General features: G+C 46.3%; 1 protein-coding gene across 3 annotated transcripts in view; it reads right to left on the bottom strand.

Moving 5' to 3' along the window:
- TNR (tenascin R) overlaps nucleotides 1–16,705 on the bottom strand; it is a 422,419-nt gene that overhangs the window by 50,531 nt on the left and 355,183 nt on the right. For all 3 annotated transcript variants that reach the window (XM_032160921.2, XM_058443424.1, XM_032160923.2), the window contains 2 exons: nucleotides 14,036–14,305; nucleotides 7,481–7,666 (listed from right to left, as the gene is read on the bottom strand). In XM_032160921.2, the coding sequence (XP_032016812.1) occupies nucleotides 7,481–7,666; nucleotides 14,036–14,305 (456 nt within the window). The remainder of the gene's footprint in view (nucleotides 1–7,480; nucleotides 7,667–14,035; nucleotides 14,306–16,705) is intronic.

The raw sequence follows: 16,705 nt of genomic DNA, 5'->3' as shown, positions 1-16,705 counted from the left end.
TGTTTAAAAGTGTGTGGCACCTCCCCCCAACCCTTGCTCCCTCTCTCATTGTGTGATGCGCAGGCTCCCCCTCTGGCTTCCCACATGATCGTGAGCTTTCCGAGGCCCTCACCAGAAGCAGATGCTGGCACTATGTTTCCTGTACACCCTGCAGAACTGTAAGCCAGTCAAACCTCCTTTCTTTATAAATTACATACCCTCAGGTATTCCTTTATAGTAATGCAAATGGACTAATGCAGGACCAAAGCAGAGGCTGCTAACTAAGAGGACAAGATCAGCATGGGACTAAGAGGACATGATCAGCAGGGAGAAGATCAGCATGGGCTGTAATAGCCAGATAAGTCTTTCCAGAGAAGGCATTTGAGTTGGAACTTAAAGCTGGCTAAGATAAGGAAAGATAGAGGGAAGGAAATATGGAATTCTCTAGTGGCCAGAATGGGGCATAATGAGCATTCATAGATTAATTAGGGCTAGAGAGGAACAGGAGCTAGCACATTCTCACCTGCAGTGCAACGACTGTGGTGATAAAGGCAGAATGACTCACTTAGCCCTGTTTTGGGAACCTATTCTTCATGCCTGCTGTCGCTAGCAGGGAAAGTGGTAGGGAGAAGACCCAAGGAACTGAGATTGCTGTCTCTTGCTAGCAAAACATGAATAAGATACTTGGGGTCTGCAGACTTGGTTGGGCTCAAGTGGACATGAGGAAATATGGACCCTTTCCATCTTTAAATCCCTGGGATCATCTCCCAAGTGTCTGTGAAGCTCAAGTCTATGAAACTGAGGTTAGGGGTGTGATTGGCCCTAGTGCACTGGGTGCCTACCTTCACAGAGAGGGACAAACTGAGGACCCTGTCCCCAAGGAACTTGCAGTCAATCTGCGATTTTTATAGTGATTATGTTATTATTGTTAGTTTTCACATTGGTTTCCTCACTAGACTCTTAGGTCTTTGGGTCAAATATTTTATTTTTTTCAGTACGTAGTATAGTGAGAAAACATGCATAGAAGCAGCATGGCGCTGGTGGCAGTAGCAGTGGTGGTGGGGAGTCTTGGGGAGACTCCGAAGAGAGGATATCTGGACTGGGTTTTGAAGGACCCATGGACATCTGGTGGCAGGGAGGGCATCCCAGACAAAGGAAACAGGGCATGCAAAGGCAGCTCTGGCAAAATAATTCATGAAAACCCAGGGACTAACATAGGGTCCCTCATAGAGAAATTTCCCATCTGTGGACTTTGGAGACCAGAGGTTTCATGGGGGAGATATGTGGAGGAGGCTCTTCAGAGAGCCCCTGAAATCACACCAGATAGGCATCAATCTACTTTTTAGTTAAATGGAGATCTGAGCAATCAGCCTCCCCACACTTATCTCTTTGGATAATGACAGGTGCATCTTCAGGATTCCTGGAATGAGTCAAGCTTTTGATGCCATCTCCCTGCTTTTTTGGGTGTGCATGATGTTCAAGTCTCAAGCGAAGCAGCCAATTCCATTCTGATTTAAAGGAAGGGACTGGCCTAACAAGCCCATTTTTGATAAGAAAAATAATACTTCTAAGGACTGTTTCCAGATGGAACTTTCTTATTGCTGGTGGAATTAATGAGAAACACAGCTCATCAACCTTGTCATATAGGAGCATCCCTATTCTGGGTTGTTGCTGTGAACAAGTACTCCCTGCTGAGGAAGTGGAAGCTGCAGCTAAAATATTCCCATCTGGCTTTTCCCCTGGCCCCCTTATCCCCAACCTTTAAGACAAATAAGGAATAGGCCCCGTATGTCCCAGGTCCGTGAGGAAGAGGTATGTGGAAGCCTTTGTCCTTTCTTTCCTCCACTTCAACTTGGGTCTCTGCAGCCCACTCCCCAGCTTCCCACCCCTGGAAGGTGACACCAAGTTTAGAGGGTGCCTTACCAAAGTGACCACTTGGGGTCACTGTGACTTCGCCCAAAGGAGGCTGAGCACTGTCTGGCCCAGGACCCCAGGCCCCATGCCTGGTCCTTTCTTTCCTCCTCAGAAGAGCTGCAGGGCGTTGAAGATCTGGTGCTGGGTTTGGTGTCTGTTCACTGGCCCATCAGGGAGTGCAGACATAGCGAGGTGGACATCAAGTGCCGTGGTCAGTGCTGACTTGCCAGCTGGACTCCCTCTGGAGTCTCAGATTTCTTGTCCTGCAGACAAGCACGTGGCCTCCCAGTATACCCTGAGGAGCCGACCTTCTTACCATTAGACCCCCATCTGGGCCAGAAACCTTGAAGGTGGCAACTCCCAAAGCATGATCAGGACGTGCTTGCAGGCATCAGCCTGGTGTATGTGAGTGTGTGTACGTGTGAGGGTATGTGAAAGTGTAGTGTGTATGTATGAGTGCATAAGCATGTGTGGTGTGTATGACTATGAGTGTGTGCATGTGTGTATGAGTATGTGTGTATGTGCATGTGAGTGTGTGTATGTGCTTAAGTGTAAGTGCAAGAGTCTGTAGGTGTGTTTGTGTGTACATGTGTGCATGTGGTGAGTGTGAGTGCATCATGTGTGGCTGGCTGTAAGTCTCTGTTTTCTTGCAGTCCTATGTTGTATCACATCTGCAGAAACTGTCAAGCTTCTGGATTTCCTAGGCCCTGTTGGCAATTTTCAGCTTGTCAACTGGAGATAGTCCTGGTGCAGGGAGAGGCAGCAGGTTAGCAAATGCCACCATGAGGCCCACAGGCAGGTGCCCTGTGGAGTGGGTAAGGGGTGTGATGAATGGGCCCTGGGCAATTTTGAGAGCATGGTGCTCCTGTGACCGTATGGGCCTGGCTCCTTTTGCCTTGTTTCCTGGTCATGAGAATTCTTACGGATCCTAGGCTTCTGTTCATGAGGGAAGACCAGGTGAGAGAGTGTGGATGGCTGAGGGCAAGCCCCCTCCCCTCCTGCTAAAACACAACCACATGCCTTTTTGATGACAGATTAGAGCAGTCACCTTGGACACAAAGGCCAGAGTAGTGTTTATAATTTGCGTTAGTCCCGGTCAGGGAAGTTGACTTTTTTTGCTAAATTGCAATCAGCAACTAAAAATCTTCTCCCTCCCTTCTCTCTCTCTTTCCCTCCCTCCCTCCATTTGGAGTTTTCTAAATGATTTATTTTTTTTTTAGTTGCTGCCCAGAAAGCAGAATGGTATTGTACCCTGTTACATGGTGCCAGGTTCTAATCTGGCTGGTAAGGTGTGTAACATTCAAGGACCCCTTTGGGACTATAGGTACGGTGCACAGGCCAAACAGACATCATACAGGCTAAGTGACCGAGCCTAAAACAGACTTATTAAGGACACGGAAGCCACCAGAGCAGAGAGAAAAAGTCATTGCAGACATTGAGTCTGTTGTTCAGAAACAAATTCATATCCCGGAGGAATTCTCTGGACATTGCCTACAGAGAATAATGGAGGGGGGCGGGGAATGTTTTGAATTTTGGGCCCCAGCCTGGACTCTGTGTGGCAGAGGGCAACATTTGTAAAGAGGGAGGTCAAGAGGGGGTACTTGCTGCCAGCCAGCCCTGGGAATGTCTCATAGACCAGGAGAGTCAGGAAGGGCCTGGATTCCACAGCCAAGAGGAAAATGATGGCCTCAGAGACAAGCGCTCCTCCAGGGAATGGCAAATACAGGTGCCATAGAGCTTTCAGCGTTGAGAGTCAACAGTGAGAGTAAAGGGGGCCTGACCTTGTGCCCAGCAAAGGCCAGGCTGCCACGGCTTCAGGTCTGAGCTTTGTGAGGATTAATACCAATAAAAAATCGAACGGGTATTGAGTGCTTGCTGTGTGCCAGGCTCCATCCTAAGTTCTTGAATAGGGATATATGTATGATTTCATTTAATTCTCGCTACAACCCAATGAGGTAGATAGGATGTCTTTTAGATGAGAAAACTAAAGTGCAGGAAATTTAAGAAATTTGCTCAAGGATGCACACTTCATGAAGCTGGTCTCCCCGCTGAGTGGGGTACTTCCAAAGCTGTGCTCTAAGTGAGTGCTTCTCACTCATAGATTTCCTTGAAGCAGGGGTCCTAAAATGCAGGCTCGGGGTTGGTAGTTCTCGGGGAAAGAGGCCTCCAACATCTCTGGGGGTAATGCCCGGGCTGCTGGTGGCTGCACTATGCTGTGAGAGGCAAGGTTCTAAACCACTAGGCCACATGGACTAAAGGAGGACATCCTAAACCATCCAGTAGCTCACAGACCTCCTCATCTCTTTCTTCTTCACCACTGTCATCCACTTACTGGGTAGTTTGTTGTCAGAAGCACTACCTTAAACTGGTTAAATGTATTGCCTCATGAATGCCTCATAATGGCACTGTGGGGTCAGTAGTATCAGTCCCCTTTAACAGATGAAGAAACAGAGGTTTAGAAAGATTCAATCAACTGTCCCAAATGACACAGCAAGTGGCAAGCCTGGGCACAGAGTTGAAAGTCTAGGCTCTTAGCATGTTGCATGGAGCAGAGCATTTAAATCAAACTGAATCTGAACACAGGCATTGGAGGCTGAAAAACTTAACTTTTTAGGCTCCAAGTTGGAGAGTGAGGGAGAGAGCATAATGTTTTAGAGCCAGAGTCAAACTTCTCCCTTTTGTCCTTTTCTCTTTTTCATGGCTCTCCCTTCTCTTCCCCCAAATGCCTCAGCAAGAGAACCAACAATCCTTGCAACTAGCATCTCAGCGAGTACAAATACACTTGATTTCCTTATGTGCCAATAATCCCTTCTTAAATTATGTTAAGCCATTTGCCTTATAAATCTCCTCAGCAGTGAACTCCCTGAGATAATTATGTGTAATATATAAATTTAATGTTATATATATATATATATATATATATTTGAAATGTTTTAAATCTGACTGTAGCAAAAAATCAACCTGAGCCCCCTACTCAATAATAATTTTCCCATCCCTTCTAGGTCTGTGGCATTTAAATTTGGACTGTCCCTTACATTTTACTTCTTTAGCAGAAGCAGCTGTGGAAGGGGAATCTTCTGACTGGAACTCGGAAGGACTGGCTTTGAATCACAGCTGTGCCCCTTGCTAGCCTTGTGAACTTGGGCAGGTTTTCAAACTCCACGAGCCTCAATTTCCTCATCTGTAAAATGGGAGTGCTAACCATACCCACCTCATGAGGTGGTTGTGAAGATTAAAGAAGCTATAACTGTATGAGAGTGCCTGGAATAAGACAGATGATCAGTGAGTGTCGAATCTTCTTTTTTCCCAGTAGAGGGAAATAATAACTAGGACGTGTTTGGGTTTTCTGTCTCTCTCATGATGTCATGGCGCATCCTCCATCTGAACAGTTAGCCATCGATTTTATATAACTGCTAATTATAAAATTAGCCTGCGGCTCTAGGCAGGGATGGGCTGCGCTTAGAATCAGTTCCCTCCTGTATCATTTCAGGTTTTTTTTTTTTTTTTTGGATTTAGCTTAATTTTTGTGACTGTTTCTAGCTCTCTGTGAGGCCCTATGCCAGCTGGTCTATCCTTTCTCTGCTTAATTCACCCTTGTTAATCTGCTTGGTCAGCATGTCTTTTCATCTCCTTGCTGTGCCTTTAGGAGTGCATCTGTCTGGAAAAGGCATTTATTATATTTACTTTAACTGGCTGTGTTTGGCAAGGCGGTCTGGGATTTCAACTTGGGAGGAAAACTGCTTTGATTATACTGCCCTTGTTTACTGTATGCACTCTTTGCTGTGTACCCCTTGTCTACCAAGACAGCAAATACTTTTGCAGGAATCCAAGACACAAATTAAACAAAATCTCTGTCTGTGAGCACATTGGCAGCTCCTGGTCCACGACTGTTCTGCACAGCATCTCCTTTATCTGAAAACCACAACCCCATTTCCAGTCTTCTACCCTTTGGTGAGTTTGGGAGGGGAGGTTTTCTTGGATGGGTGAGCCAGAGGCCCCAGGAGTGGTGTTGGCTGGGTCTCACACTCCCAGGGGGACAGGGAACACTTCCCAACCAGGTATCATGGTGACCGAGGACACTGCCTTAGTCCATGCCATCATCATCTCCCTTTGACTCCAGCAACAGCCTCCTAACCAGGCTTCCTGACTCTGATCTTGCCCTTCTCTGTACAATCCAGTCATTACATCACCTTATTTAAAATCTTTCAATGACTCTCCGCTGCCCTCAAGAATAAACCCAAACTTTTCATAGGGTGCATAAGACATGACTCGGCTCTCATTTTATCAGTGAATTCTTGCAATCCATGCCCAAGTCATAGGGAACTTCTGCAGTTTCATTCATTCATTCATTCATTCATTCATTCAGGGAATGGTGAACCCTGAGATTCAATGATGAGCAAAACCAAATATGGTGCAATGTTCACAGAGATTTAGGTCTAGGGTGGAGACTGACAGTCAAATAATCATGCCACACATGTAAAATGATAACCTGAGGAGTGCTAAGAGGTGAGTGGAAACTGGCAAGATGAAGTTGCCGGACAGAATGAACTGAACTCTCTCAGGAACAATATCAAATTTGACCACTAAAGCTCCCTAAACTGGGGAGTAACGTGGGAGTGGAAAGGGAAGCCTGCATCGGCTAGATGAAGAGGTTCCCATCAGGCAGAGGGAACAGCATTTTCCAGTCCTATATAGCAGGAGGGAAAACGTATTTGAGCAATGGAAAGAAGCAGACTTGTGGGCATGGAGCCCAGAAAACATCAGGGGACATGGGTGGGAGGTGAGCCTGGAGAGGGCAGGGGAAACCAGGCAGGGTCTGGTGTCCACACTAAGGGTCTGGGCTTATCCTAAGAGCAGTGGGAAGCCCCTGGAATATCTGCACAGTGCAATGGCATAATCAAAAATGTACTTTGAAAAAGTCAATGGAGGGCCAGGTGCAGTGGCTCACACCTGTAATCCCAGCACTTTGAGAAGCCGAGGTGGGTGGATCACCTGAGGTCGGGAGTTTGTGACCAGCCTGACCAACACGGAGAAACCCTGTCTCCACTAAAAATACAAAATTAGCCGGGCATGGTGGCAGACGCCTGTAATCCCAGGTACTCGGGAGGCTGAGGCAGGAGAATCACTTGAACCTGGGAGGCAGAGGTTGCAGTGAGCCAAGATCGCACCACTGCACTCCAGCCTGGGCAACAAGAGCAAAACTCTGTCTCAAAAAAAAAAAAAAAAAGTCACTGGAGGAGATGTGAAGAGTGGGCCAGGAGACAATGTGAGGGGGTTATTGCAGTGGTTAAGATAATAGATGAGAACCTGGGAGACAGAGGTTGCAGTGAGCTGAGATTGTGCCATTGCACTCCAGCCTGGGTGACAGAGAGACTCCGTCTCAAAAAAAAAAAAAAAAAAGAGATGTTAGTAGCTTAGAACAGGTGATGGGAGTACAATGGACAGTACTAGACATATGTGCTAGGCACTTAAGAGACGAGATCAATAGGAATTGGCTATGGGTTTGTAAGGCGTGTGGGTTGGGGAGACAGCTGTGAGGGTATAGACTCAGCAACCAGCATAACCCCAAGAGATAGGTCTTACTCACCTGTCAGGGTGGCCCTGGTGGTTGGACCAATGCCCTTGGGGACCAGTACCTCATGATATTGCTCACCCGCCAGGGTGCTGTACACAACCTTGTACTCCTGAACTTCAGCTTCACTATTATCCCACTCGAGATCAAGGCTGGTTGCTGTGCGAGAACCAACTCGCAAGTTCTTGGGGGCATCGATCTCTAAAAATAGACAGACATCACCAACATCGCACATGATAATGTAATGTACATTTGTGGTGCATCTTGAACTATGAAAAGATTGGTGGTGACAGCCCACACTCCCTGACCCTCTGGCTTACATTTGAATGAACACTGTGGCTACCCTTAGCTTTTTGGTCGGCCATGACAAATTCCTTAGGCATGTTAGAGTGATACTTGGGAGCTGAAGATCAATACACTTTATGTTTTCCCCATTTCCATTCGAGAGTTCCAGTAGCATTCTAGAAACTTTAAAATGAACCAGTCAACATCATGAGCTTAAAAACAAAACAAGGGAAACCCCAGGAGGAGAAAATCAGAGCCAGCTCCCGAGTGATGGAGATGGAATAGAACAATATCAAATTTGACCATTAAACAGAAAGAAGACTGTTGATTTCAAGGTTTTGAAGTGTAAGGTGCCTTCCTCTGTGTTTACTTGAATAAACACAGCTGTAAAGGTAAGACAAATATGAAGGATGTGATGTAGCAGAAATAATATAGGCTTTGGAGTCAGGCTTCAGTTTGATCCCCAGCTCTGACATCTTTGGTAATGGAACCATGAGCAAGTCTTTTAACCCTGCTTGGCCTTGATGGCCACCTCTATAAAAGGGGCAAATCATACCAACATTTCAGGTTGTTGCATGGATTAGGCAATCCATGGGCATCTGTACAAAAATAGGTGCCAAACGCCTGTAGTCCCAGCTAGTCGGGAAGCTGAGGCAGGAGAATGGCGTGAACCCAGGAGGCGGAGCTTGCAGTGAGCCGAGATCGCGCCACTGCACTCCAGCCTGGGCCACAGAGCGAGACTCCGTCTCCAAAAAAAAAAAAAAAAAAATAGGTGCCCAAGACCTGGGCTGGCTTCCTGTTGCCTCTGAAGCTTTTCCTGAGTTCCATGAACCACAGTGCTTGTTCTCTGTGGTTGCCACAAAAAGACCACGGGGACACTGCTTTTTTTCTCTTAGGACTGGCTATCTCCTCAAGCTGCTTTGGGCAGAAACAGCATAAACAACTTGCAGTGCAATAACGTGCTGCCCAGAACAACTGTCACTTAAAACGTTTAAAATAGTTCTTGCCTTTGACACTTGAATTTAACTTTGGAGTGAACTAGCCATTCGTTCTAAGAAAACTCTAGTGGACTGTTTTAATTTGCAAATGCAAGGCAAGTTTCCACCAGTTGTTCTTGTGGAAGACTGAAATGCCATGAATCAATCTGAGCGCAGAGGCTTTGGAGTGAGAAGTGTTCTGTTTAGCGATGTAAATTGGGTGAATCTTTTAGCAGATTTATGTCTCTGCAGCTGGTTTTCCTGAGAAATGCTTCCTCACTCACTGTACTTTAGCTTGCCAGATACTATGTATTCTTGATGTGTTATGTGTGTTATTTCTCTAGCAGCTGGATGGAGAGAGGAGCTTGGATAGAGAGGCGTGGGGAGGAACACCTGCCCCTGCATTGTTGCCCCTAAATTTCATGCATGAGGAGAAGCTGGGCAAAGGGACTGGACTGGGCTTGGGGTGCGCAGCTCGAACTGAACTGGAGCAAAATTAATTTAGGTTTAGGGTTAAGGTTGAGACTTCTACTTAGTGCTCTTCACAACTAAAAACCCGGGCCTTGGAAATGTTAGACTATGGTTTTTGTTGTTGTTGTTTTGTATGTTTTATCATAGGGGTTGTGGTCTGTAGATTAAGGGGTAGTGTTGTCTCTGAAGAGACCAGACACCTCCAATGTCAATGATCCTGAAATAAGTCAATCCTGAGAATGAGGTCTGGGAAGGTGGTTGTTAGAGCTAGGACAAGGTGAAATTGTTTGCTCCCTCAGCCTTGAAGTCTGACCTCTAGGAGACTGGGGCCACTGAGGGCACCCCTGTAGGTGGGAGCTGTTCCCTGCAACGTCAGCAAGTCAAGAGCGAGGCAAAGACAGATGTCTAGTGGAGGCTGTGTAGAGAGACTTGAGACTATGGAATAGACATATCTAGCCTCTAAAACATAAATTAGATTAAGTAATTCCCTTGCTTAAAACTTTTCTGTTGCTTCCTGTTACAAACTCCTAATTGTAGCCAGCAGGGCTCTGAGTGATCCGGCCCTGCCTGCTTCTCAGGTGTCTCCATGTACGACTTCTACACTTATTCGTTGTGCTCTAGCTATATTGCTTTTTTTTCTGCTCTTGAAACTCATCAAGCTTATTCATACCTCAGGACCTTTGCACTGGCTTCTGCCTTTGCCTGGAATGTTCTCCAGATCCTCACATGGCTTAGGTCATCTAGGTCTTAGTTAAAATGTCATCTTTTCAGAGAGGCCTTTTCAAACTACTTGATCCAACATGGCCATACCTCTGTACCGTTCATTTCGCTTTTCATTATAGTACTCATCATCAAAATAATTTTGGGTGTTATTTTCTTCTGCCTTGTCCAGTTTCTCCACTGGAATGTAATTCATGTGAACCAGGATCTTGTTTATCTGTTTATTCTGTAGGCTCAGTGCCTAGAATAGTGCTTGGCACCTGGTAGGTGTTCGATAAACACATATCAAGTTTTAGAAAAGTCCTGTTAAATATTTCAGCTGTGGAGCGTTGAGAATGCTTGGGGTGAGAAGGTGCAGAAAAAAGGATAGCTTTGACTGAAGGTGCTGGTCTTGTATGAGCAGGAAGTCCTACTCTGCTCTTTGCAGCCAGATTCTTGTCTGAGGTGCAAGTGCCATCCAGGTTGAAATTGTGAAAGAATTTCCTGAAGAGTCCTAGAGTGGCATCACTGCCAAGCAGGTAGGGGCTTGAACTGTTGGGACTTGGATGTTCCTATTAGTTTCCCAGGGCTGCCATAACAAGGTACCACCAACTGGGTGTCTTAAATAATAGAAATTATTGTCTCTCTGGGCACGGTGGCTCACACCTGTAATCCTGGCACGCCGGGAGGCCGAGGAGGGCAGATCATGAGGTCAGGAGATGGAGACCATCCTGGCTAACATGGTGAAACCCCGTCTCTACTAAAAATTCCAAAAATTAGTTGGGCATGGTGGTGGGCGCCTGTAGTCCTAGCTACTTGGGAGGCTGAGGCAGGAGAATTGCTTGAACCTGGGAGGTGGAGGTTGCAGTGAGCCGAGACCATGCCACTGCACTCCAGACTGGGTGACAGAGTGAGACTCCATCTCAAAAAAGAAAAAGAAAAAATTGTTGTCTCACAGACTCAAGGTACAGGTGTCAGTAGGGCTGCTTCCTTCTGAGGGCTGTGAGTGAGAATCTGTTGCATGCCTCTCCTAGCTGCTAGTGATTTGCTGGTGATCTTTGGCGTTTCTTGGCTCCTGGAAGAATCAAGAGTCATTCCGATCTCAGCCTTCATCTTCACCATGGTGTTCTTCTTGTGGGCATGTCTGTCTCTGTGCCCAAATTTCCCCTTTCTATAAGGACACAGTCATGTTGGCTTAGGGCCCACTCTAATGACCTCATGTTAACTTGATTATCTGCAAAAACTCTATATCCAAATAAGGTCACATTCACAGGCATGGGGATCAGGACTTCAACATCTTTTTAGGGAACACAATTCAATCTATAATAGCAATAAAGAGAGATCTGGGGTATTCAGGTCAAAACAGCAGCCTCTGGTTGACCAGATGCCCTGGTGGCTGTGCTTGGAAGCTTGAGGGATCTGCTAAAAGAGAAGGCCCCCAGAGGAGAGAAATGGTGCCAGGAGTTCCCTCCTGAGGGCAACTGAAACCAGAGCTGCTGATGGCAGGGAGGGGTTTTGGAGATTGGCCTCTGGGTTTTCCAGGCTGGCTTCTCTCCGATCACCGGCCGTGGTGCACTTTGTTCAGGGTTCTTTCCTTTTCAGAACAGCTCTAAGACCCAAGCAAATATCTTACTCACCATGCAGGAAGCAAATCTCTGCTTTAATTGCCTGTGCAATTAGTGCACTCCTAGTGTTGGAGCCATCACCTGGAAAACACTTTAGTTAATTTGAATTTAAGCGGAGCTCTGAAATGACTGAGGGCCTCATCGTGAGGGTCTGGGTACCCTCTCATCATTTAACTGGCACCTGCCAACCCAGGCCTGGAGAATCTGTCTGCTGTGCTGTTTGCATCTTCTCATCCCTTCTTTCCCCTCACCCTCCTCCAGCAGAGGGGAGCATATTTGAGGTGTAGTCTGAGGTTGTATTGAGAAGTCAGCCGCCTGACAGCTGCCAATCCACCAGGCAACCGGAAACAGAAAGCCATGTGGCAATGAACTGAAACTCATGGGGAGCTCCTAGGAGGCAGAATGTAATTGTCTTGATCGGAATTTTCCTGGGCCACCAGCCAATCCTGCTTCCATCTTGTCAACCTGAACATCAAGAATTTGTTTTTCATCATGCTGCTCAAGAGCTCTCCTCTCCTTTTTGCCGCTTCAAACTTCTTATCAGAGCAGAGCACAAAGAAACCACTTTTCAAACAAAACTATCTTGAAATTAAGAAAAGGATTCAGGACTCGTTGCCCACAGAAGATACCACCCCCCTGAGCAAGTGGTATTGTGGGGGTGGGAAATGAGAAGCTGACCTAGAATTAACCAAGAAGGGACATGAACATCTTTGGTTAAATGAGGAAGCAGAAGGGAAGAAAAATGGGCAGAATTTAGTTAATTGTTTCAAGATGCACATTCGGTCACTCCGGATTCCAAGATATGTTCAGTAAAAATCCCACTGGGCAACCCCTGGGTGAGAGGGTGGCATCTGGCCCAGGCACTGCAGAGAAAACCTAAAAGGGTCTTTTTCAGAATTAAACTTTGCCTTCTCCATTTTGCCTTCTCCATTTTGTCAAAATGGAGCAACCCTCCTTTTTAAGGGGGAAGAGCAATCCTCCTTTTTAAGGGGGAAGAGCAACACAATGGAGCAACCCTCCTTTTTAAGGGGGAAGCTCTTCCCTGCCCTTGAGGTTTCCTTCCTAAGGCTCTTGTCTCTCTTTTGCTGGGGAAAATGAGCTTACCTAAATGGTGAGTTTTGCAGCAGGGCCTGGGCATTTCCCTTCTGTTCCCCTCTCTCGTGGGACAGGCTGTTCCAAGGGTTTAGGCGTCTACTTGTTCCTCTATGCTGTAAGTCCTAACCTGGATAGTCTCCCAACTTCTGCCATATGGAGAGACTTGCCCAGGTCTACAGTGGCCATCCAGTTTGCAAACCCATCTGGCCATGACACTAAGTTACATGCTGCAATCTAGGGGACATTTTGGTGTCCATCTGTTTCACTTTTTCCCTTATTTATCAATTGATTTTAAACCCAGTGGAACACAGAGGTGTTATTTATTTATTGAATCTTCTTGAAAACCCTGGACTCATTCCATTCTGTAGCAGGCTCTTATGCCACAATCTAAGGTAGAATTCTTGAATTAGTGATTTTCCAACTTTACCTTATCTGAAGATGCTGGTTCTTAGATCTTACAGAGTTACCAGTTTCCATTGATCCTTGGGTCAACTTGGAGTTGGCTGAGATATTATTTGACATGTAACCACCCCAAGGCAAAGAGGGTGAGACTGAGAATCCAGATGACAGACACAATCACTAATCTGATCACAGGCCCTTTTTGACCCAATGAGGGTGCCAGAAAGCCCATCCTTTGGATGGTGCCTGTCCTACTAGCCCACTAGCTGGCCAGACTGATGGGCACTGAGAGAGTCAGGGAGCAAGTCACCCCGAGATCTGGCCTTTCCCAACTGTTGGCAAAGCTCTTTAAGAGTCCCAATGGCCTTGAGAATGTGGGGGTGGGTGGTAATCATAGCAAGGCAGGTTTTACATGGGCTTTATGAACTTCCTGTCTGTGGGAGTCAGCCTCATATTAGCCTTACTGCTAGTGCTTACAAACGGCAGGGTGAGTCACAGAATTTGTCAGAAGTTCTGCTTAGAGTTGTACAGGCTGGGCTTAGCATTAGCATAATGCCAATGCACATCATCATGGTGGTGTAGTCATTGTAGGTTTATAGAATTATTATGATAATTTCCAGCAAATGGTAAGAATGTGTCCTGAGAAAGAGACACCTTTCCTGAATTCTCACAAAATTTCCATTTGGATTAGCAATATGGATGCTTACATGTGTTCAAGGCAAACTTGTCATTTTACAAACGGGAAACCTGAGGCCCATAGTGGGGAAGGATTTACATCAAGCACAGATCTGGCTGCCAGTAGAGGTAGGATGAGAAGCTAGTTTTCCTCTCCTAGTGAGGGAGCGCTGCTTTTCCTCTATGCTGGAAACCTCTCGCTTCCTTCTCACGGTGTCTATGACAAGGCCGATGCTCTGACACACCTCGCCTCATTCCTAATACCCCTCTTGCTGTGATGACACCACCGGCTGGCTCCACCCCTCTTTCCCTTCTTGTGCCTCTCTCCCCCACCGCAGCCTTACCTGTTGTGAACTGAGTGGTGGCAGAATCGCTCTCGTTGGTCCCTCGGACGGCACTGACTGACACCTCGTAGCGGGAGCCAGGCCGCAGGGCCTGCACTGAGTATTGGCTCAGGGGAGGCTGCAGCCGGAAGGTGGTCCTCCCACCTTCCCCGCCCACCAGGCCATATTTCAAGAGAATGAAATCGACTTTGGCTCGAGGGGGAATCCACTCCACAAAAGCCACGGTGTCAGAGACATCTCGAATCAGGATCTGCGTGGGGCCGTCAATGACTGAGTGAGAAGGATCAAATAGAACAAAAAGTTTGAGTGAGAAATAAGCCTTGGGCGTCAGCTCTCTCTTTTCCTCCTTATGGAAGTCTGCTCAGTCAGGGAGAGGATGGGTATTGTTACTGCATTTTACAGATGAGGAAAATGAGACACAGTAAGATGAATATCTTTCCTGAGGACATGCAGTTTGCCCTGGTTCCCCTGAATTTTGGTCTAATTGCTCTTTTACCAGGCTGTAGTTTCCAGGTGATGGCACTTCCCAGTCTGGGCAGGGGAAGGGCACTTGCTGGCTTGAAAGAGCCAGCCCTGTTTCTTTCTGGAGGCCATGGGACAGGGAATTGAGAACTGGGTTTCTGGCGCGTGTCTGCCACTCAGCTGTCACCTTCTTTGAGCCCTGAGGAAAGACCTAGGAAATGACCAGCCCGCCTAAACATCCAAGACTTCCAGATTGGTTGCCAAAGAGGTCATCATGAGTATTCAAAAGATGTCCCTGCTCAGCCACTCTAACAGCCCAGTTAACATAGTTGCTAAGATCATTTAAAAACCAACAGACATTTGCATTTGAGGACATGAAACATGCCTTCTGGATAAACTTGCTCCTCTGGATAAAAGGATAAAAAGGACCCCAGCTTTGGAACAGCCTCTTACGGGTCATTTTTCTCCATCTGTTCTTGCATATTTCTACAGCAGAAGGGCATTGTAGTCACCTCTTCAAGGTTCTCCAGTGTATGTCCCTCATAAGCCCTGACCTCTGTCACTGTGCAGGTCAGGGCAACACCTGGAAAGCTGGTTGATTTCCTGCAGGGCCCACCAGCTGTGGCTCCAGAACCCACTTGAGGTTCTGTTCATACTGAATTAGATAATGGGGAGGTGAGGGAATGTAGAAGGAGAAAGAAAAAGAAACAGCCAAGTGAGGAGAATAGGAAATGGTCTTCTCAACTTCTCGTGGGATGTCTGCATGGCCAACGTGCTCTTGCCTCCATGTTTTCATTTATTATTGGGGCTACACCCTTCTGGCTGGAGCTGATTATTAATGTTAATATTCTTTAAAGATTTGGAACTAAAACCAGAACTCTGGTTCTCTAATTAGCCTGTGTTGGACCATGCAGAGCCAGGGCTGGTGTGGCCATTTTCTACCATTCTGATACTCATATAGAAAACATTTGATCTGGAGAAAAGGGGAAAGAGGGGGAAAAGGAGAGAGGGAAAGAGAAACCAGTGGCCATGCAGAGCTTCTAGAAAGATATATGGAATAACTTGATTCGTGACGTTCCATTTTCTGGTGCAAGTCTTTTGTGAGGCCCGGATGCATTTCTGGCCCTGGGATTCCCATGAGACACTCTATGTCCTTCCAGTAAATTCTCTCTTTTGCTTCAGCTAGTTTAAGTAAGTCTCTCTTCCTTGTTACTGGAGAGCCTTGGCTAAGACTTGTTTCTAACCAGTCCACTCTGGCCCACCTTCTACTCTGTCTCCAGAATGAAGTTTCTCCCTCAGGACTGTCTTAGGCTGACCTTGAGCCTTTCAGTTTTTCAAGGTTGAGCCTTTCAGTTTTTCAAGGTTGAGCCTTTCCCTGGGTACCCCTCCCTCTTTCTGGGTCTTAGCCTAGTCTTGTCCTCTCTTAAGGTGCTTAGGACTCTTGGTCCAGCACCAGCTAAAATGAAAATCACCGGACCACTTGGGTGCCACCTGGTTTGGACTTAAAATGAAGTCCTGGTTTTCATATTTGAGGTAGTAATGTGATTTAACAGAATATATCCAGTTTCTTTTCAGCATGCTGCACTTGGTGGTTTTAGATAACTTAGGCCTTTTACATTTAATTTAACTTAATTATGAAATGGGGAAAGTGGCCTCCTAGCTGCTGTGTAAGCACGATATCTGAAGCATAGTAGACACTCAGTAAATGTGTGTCGAGTAAATGAAATGAATGGAAAATCTTCTTTATCCTTGAGAAAGAAGGGGAAGCATTTCAATAAACTGGAGCTTTTCGGAAAAAAAAAAAAAAGCGTCAGGGAAATGCAACTGACCACAAAAGGCTTTTGTCCTTCAACTCTTTAAATCCAGAAAACCCTAATCATAATGGATTGAACATATTAAAATGTGATTATGTAGCACAGAGGGCTTTAGCTGTGGGAGGTCTTGTAATTTGCATTCACAAAATAGCCTGCCTAGAAGAAGGCAGCCTGAGTGCCTGATGAGGACACAGAGCTTCACAGTAGGGGGTTGGTGTAGGTCAGACCTTAGCAGAAGGAAATAATTAAACAATCGTTTCCTAAAAACAGCACACAGGATTGGGAGCCAACCGTCTTTTTTGTAGCCACTCTTGGATTCTGCCCTTTGTTGGCCACTTAGTAGCAATGTTCCATTCCAATCAAGGAGGTATCAACTTGCTTTCAGCATTGGTCC

The sequence above is a fragment of the Hylobates moloch genome, unplaced genomic scaffold (genome assembly GCF_009828535.3).
Source record: "Hylobates moloch isolate HMO894 unplaced genomic scaffold, HMol_V3 SCAFFOLD_8, whole genome shotgun sequence".
In the NCBI taxonomy this organism is placed as follows: domain Eukaryota; kingdom Metazoa; phylum Chordata; class Mammalia; order Primates; family Hylobatidae; genus Hylobates; species Hylobates moloch.
This window is presented reverse-complemented; position numbering and strand designations above follow the sequence as displayed.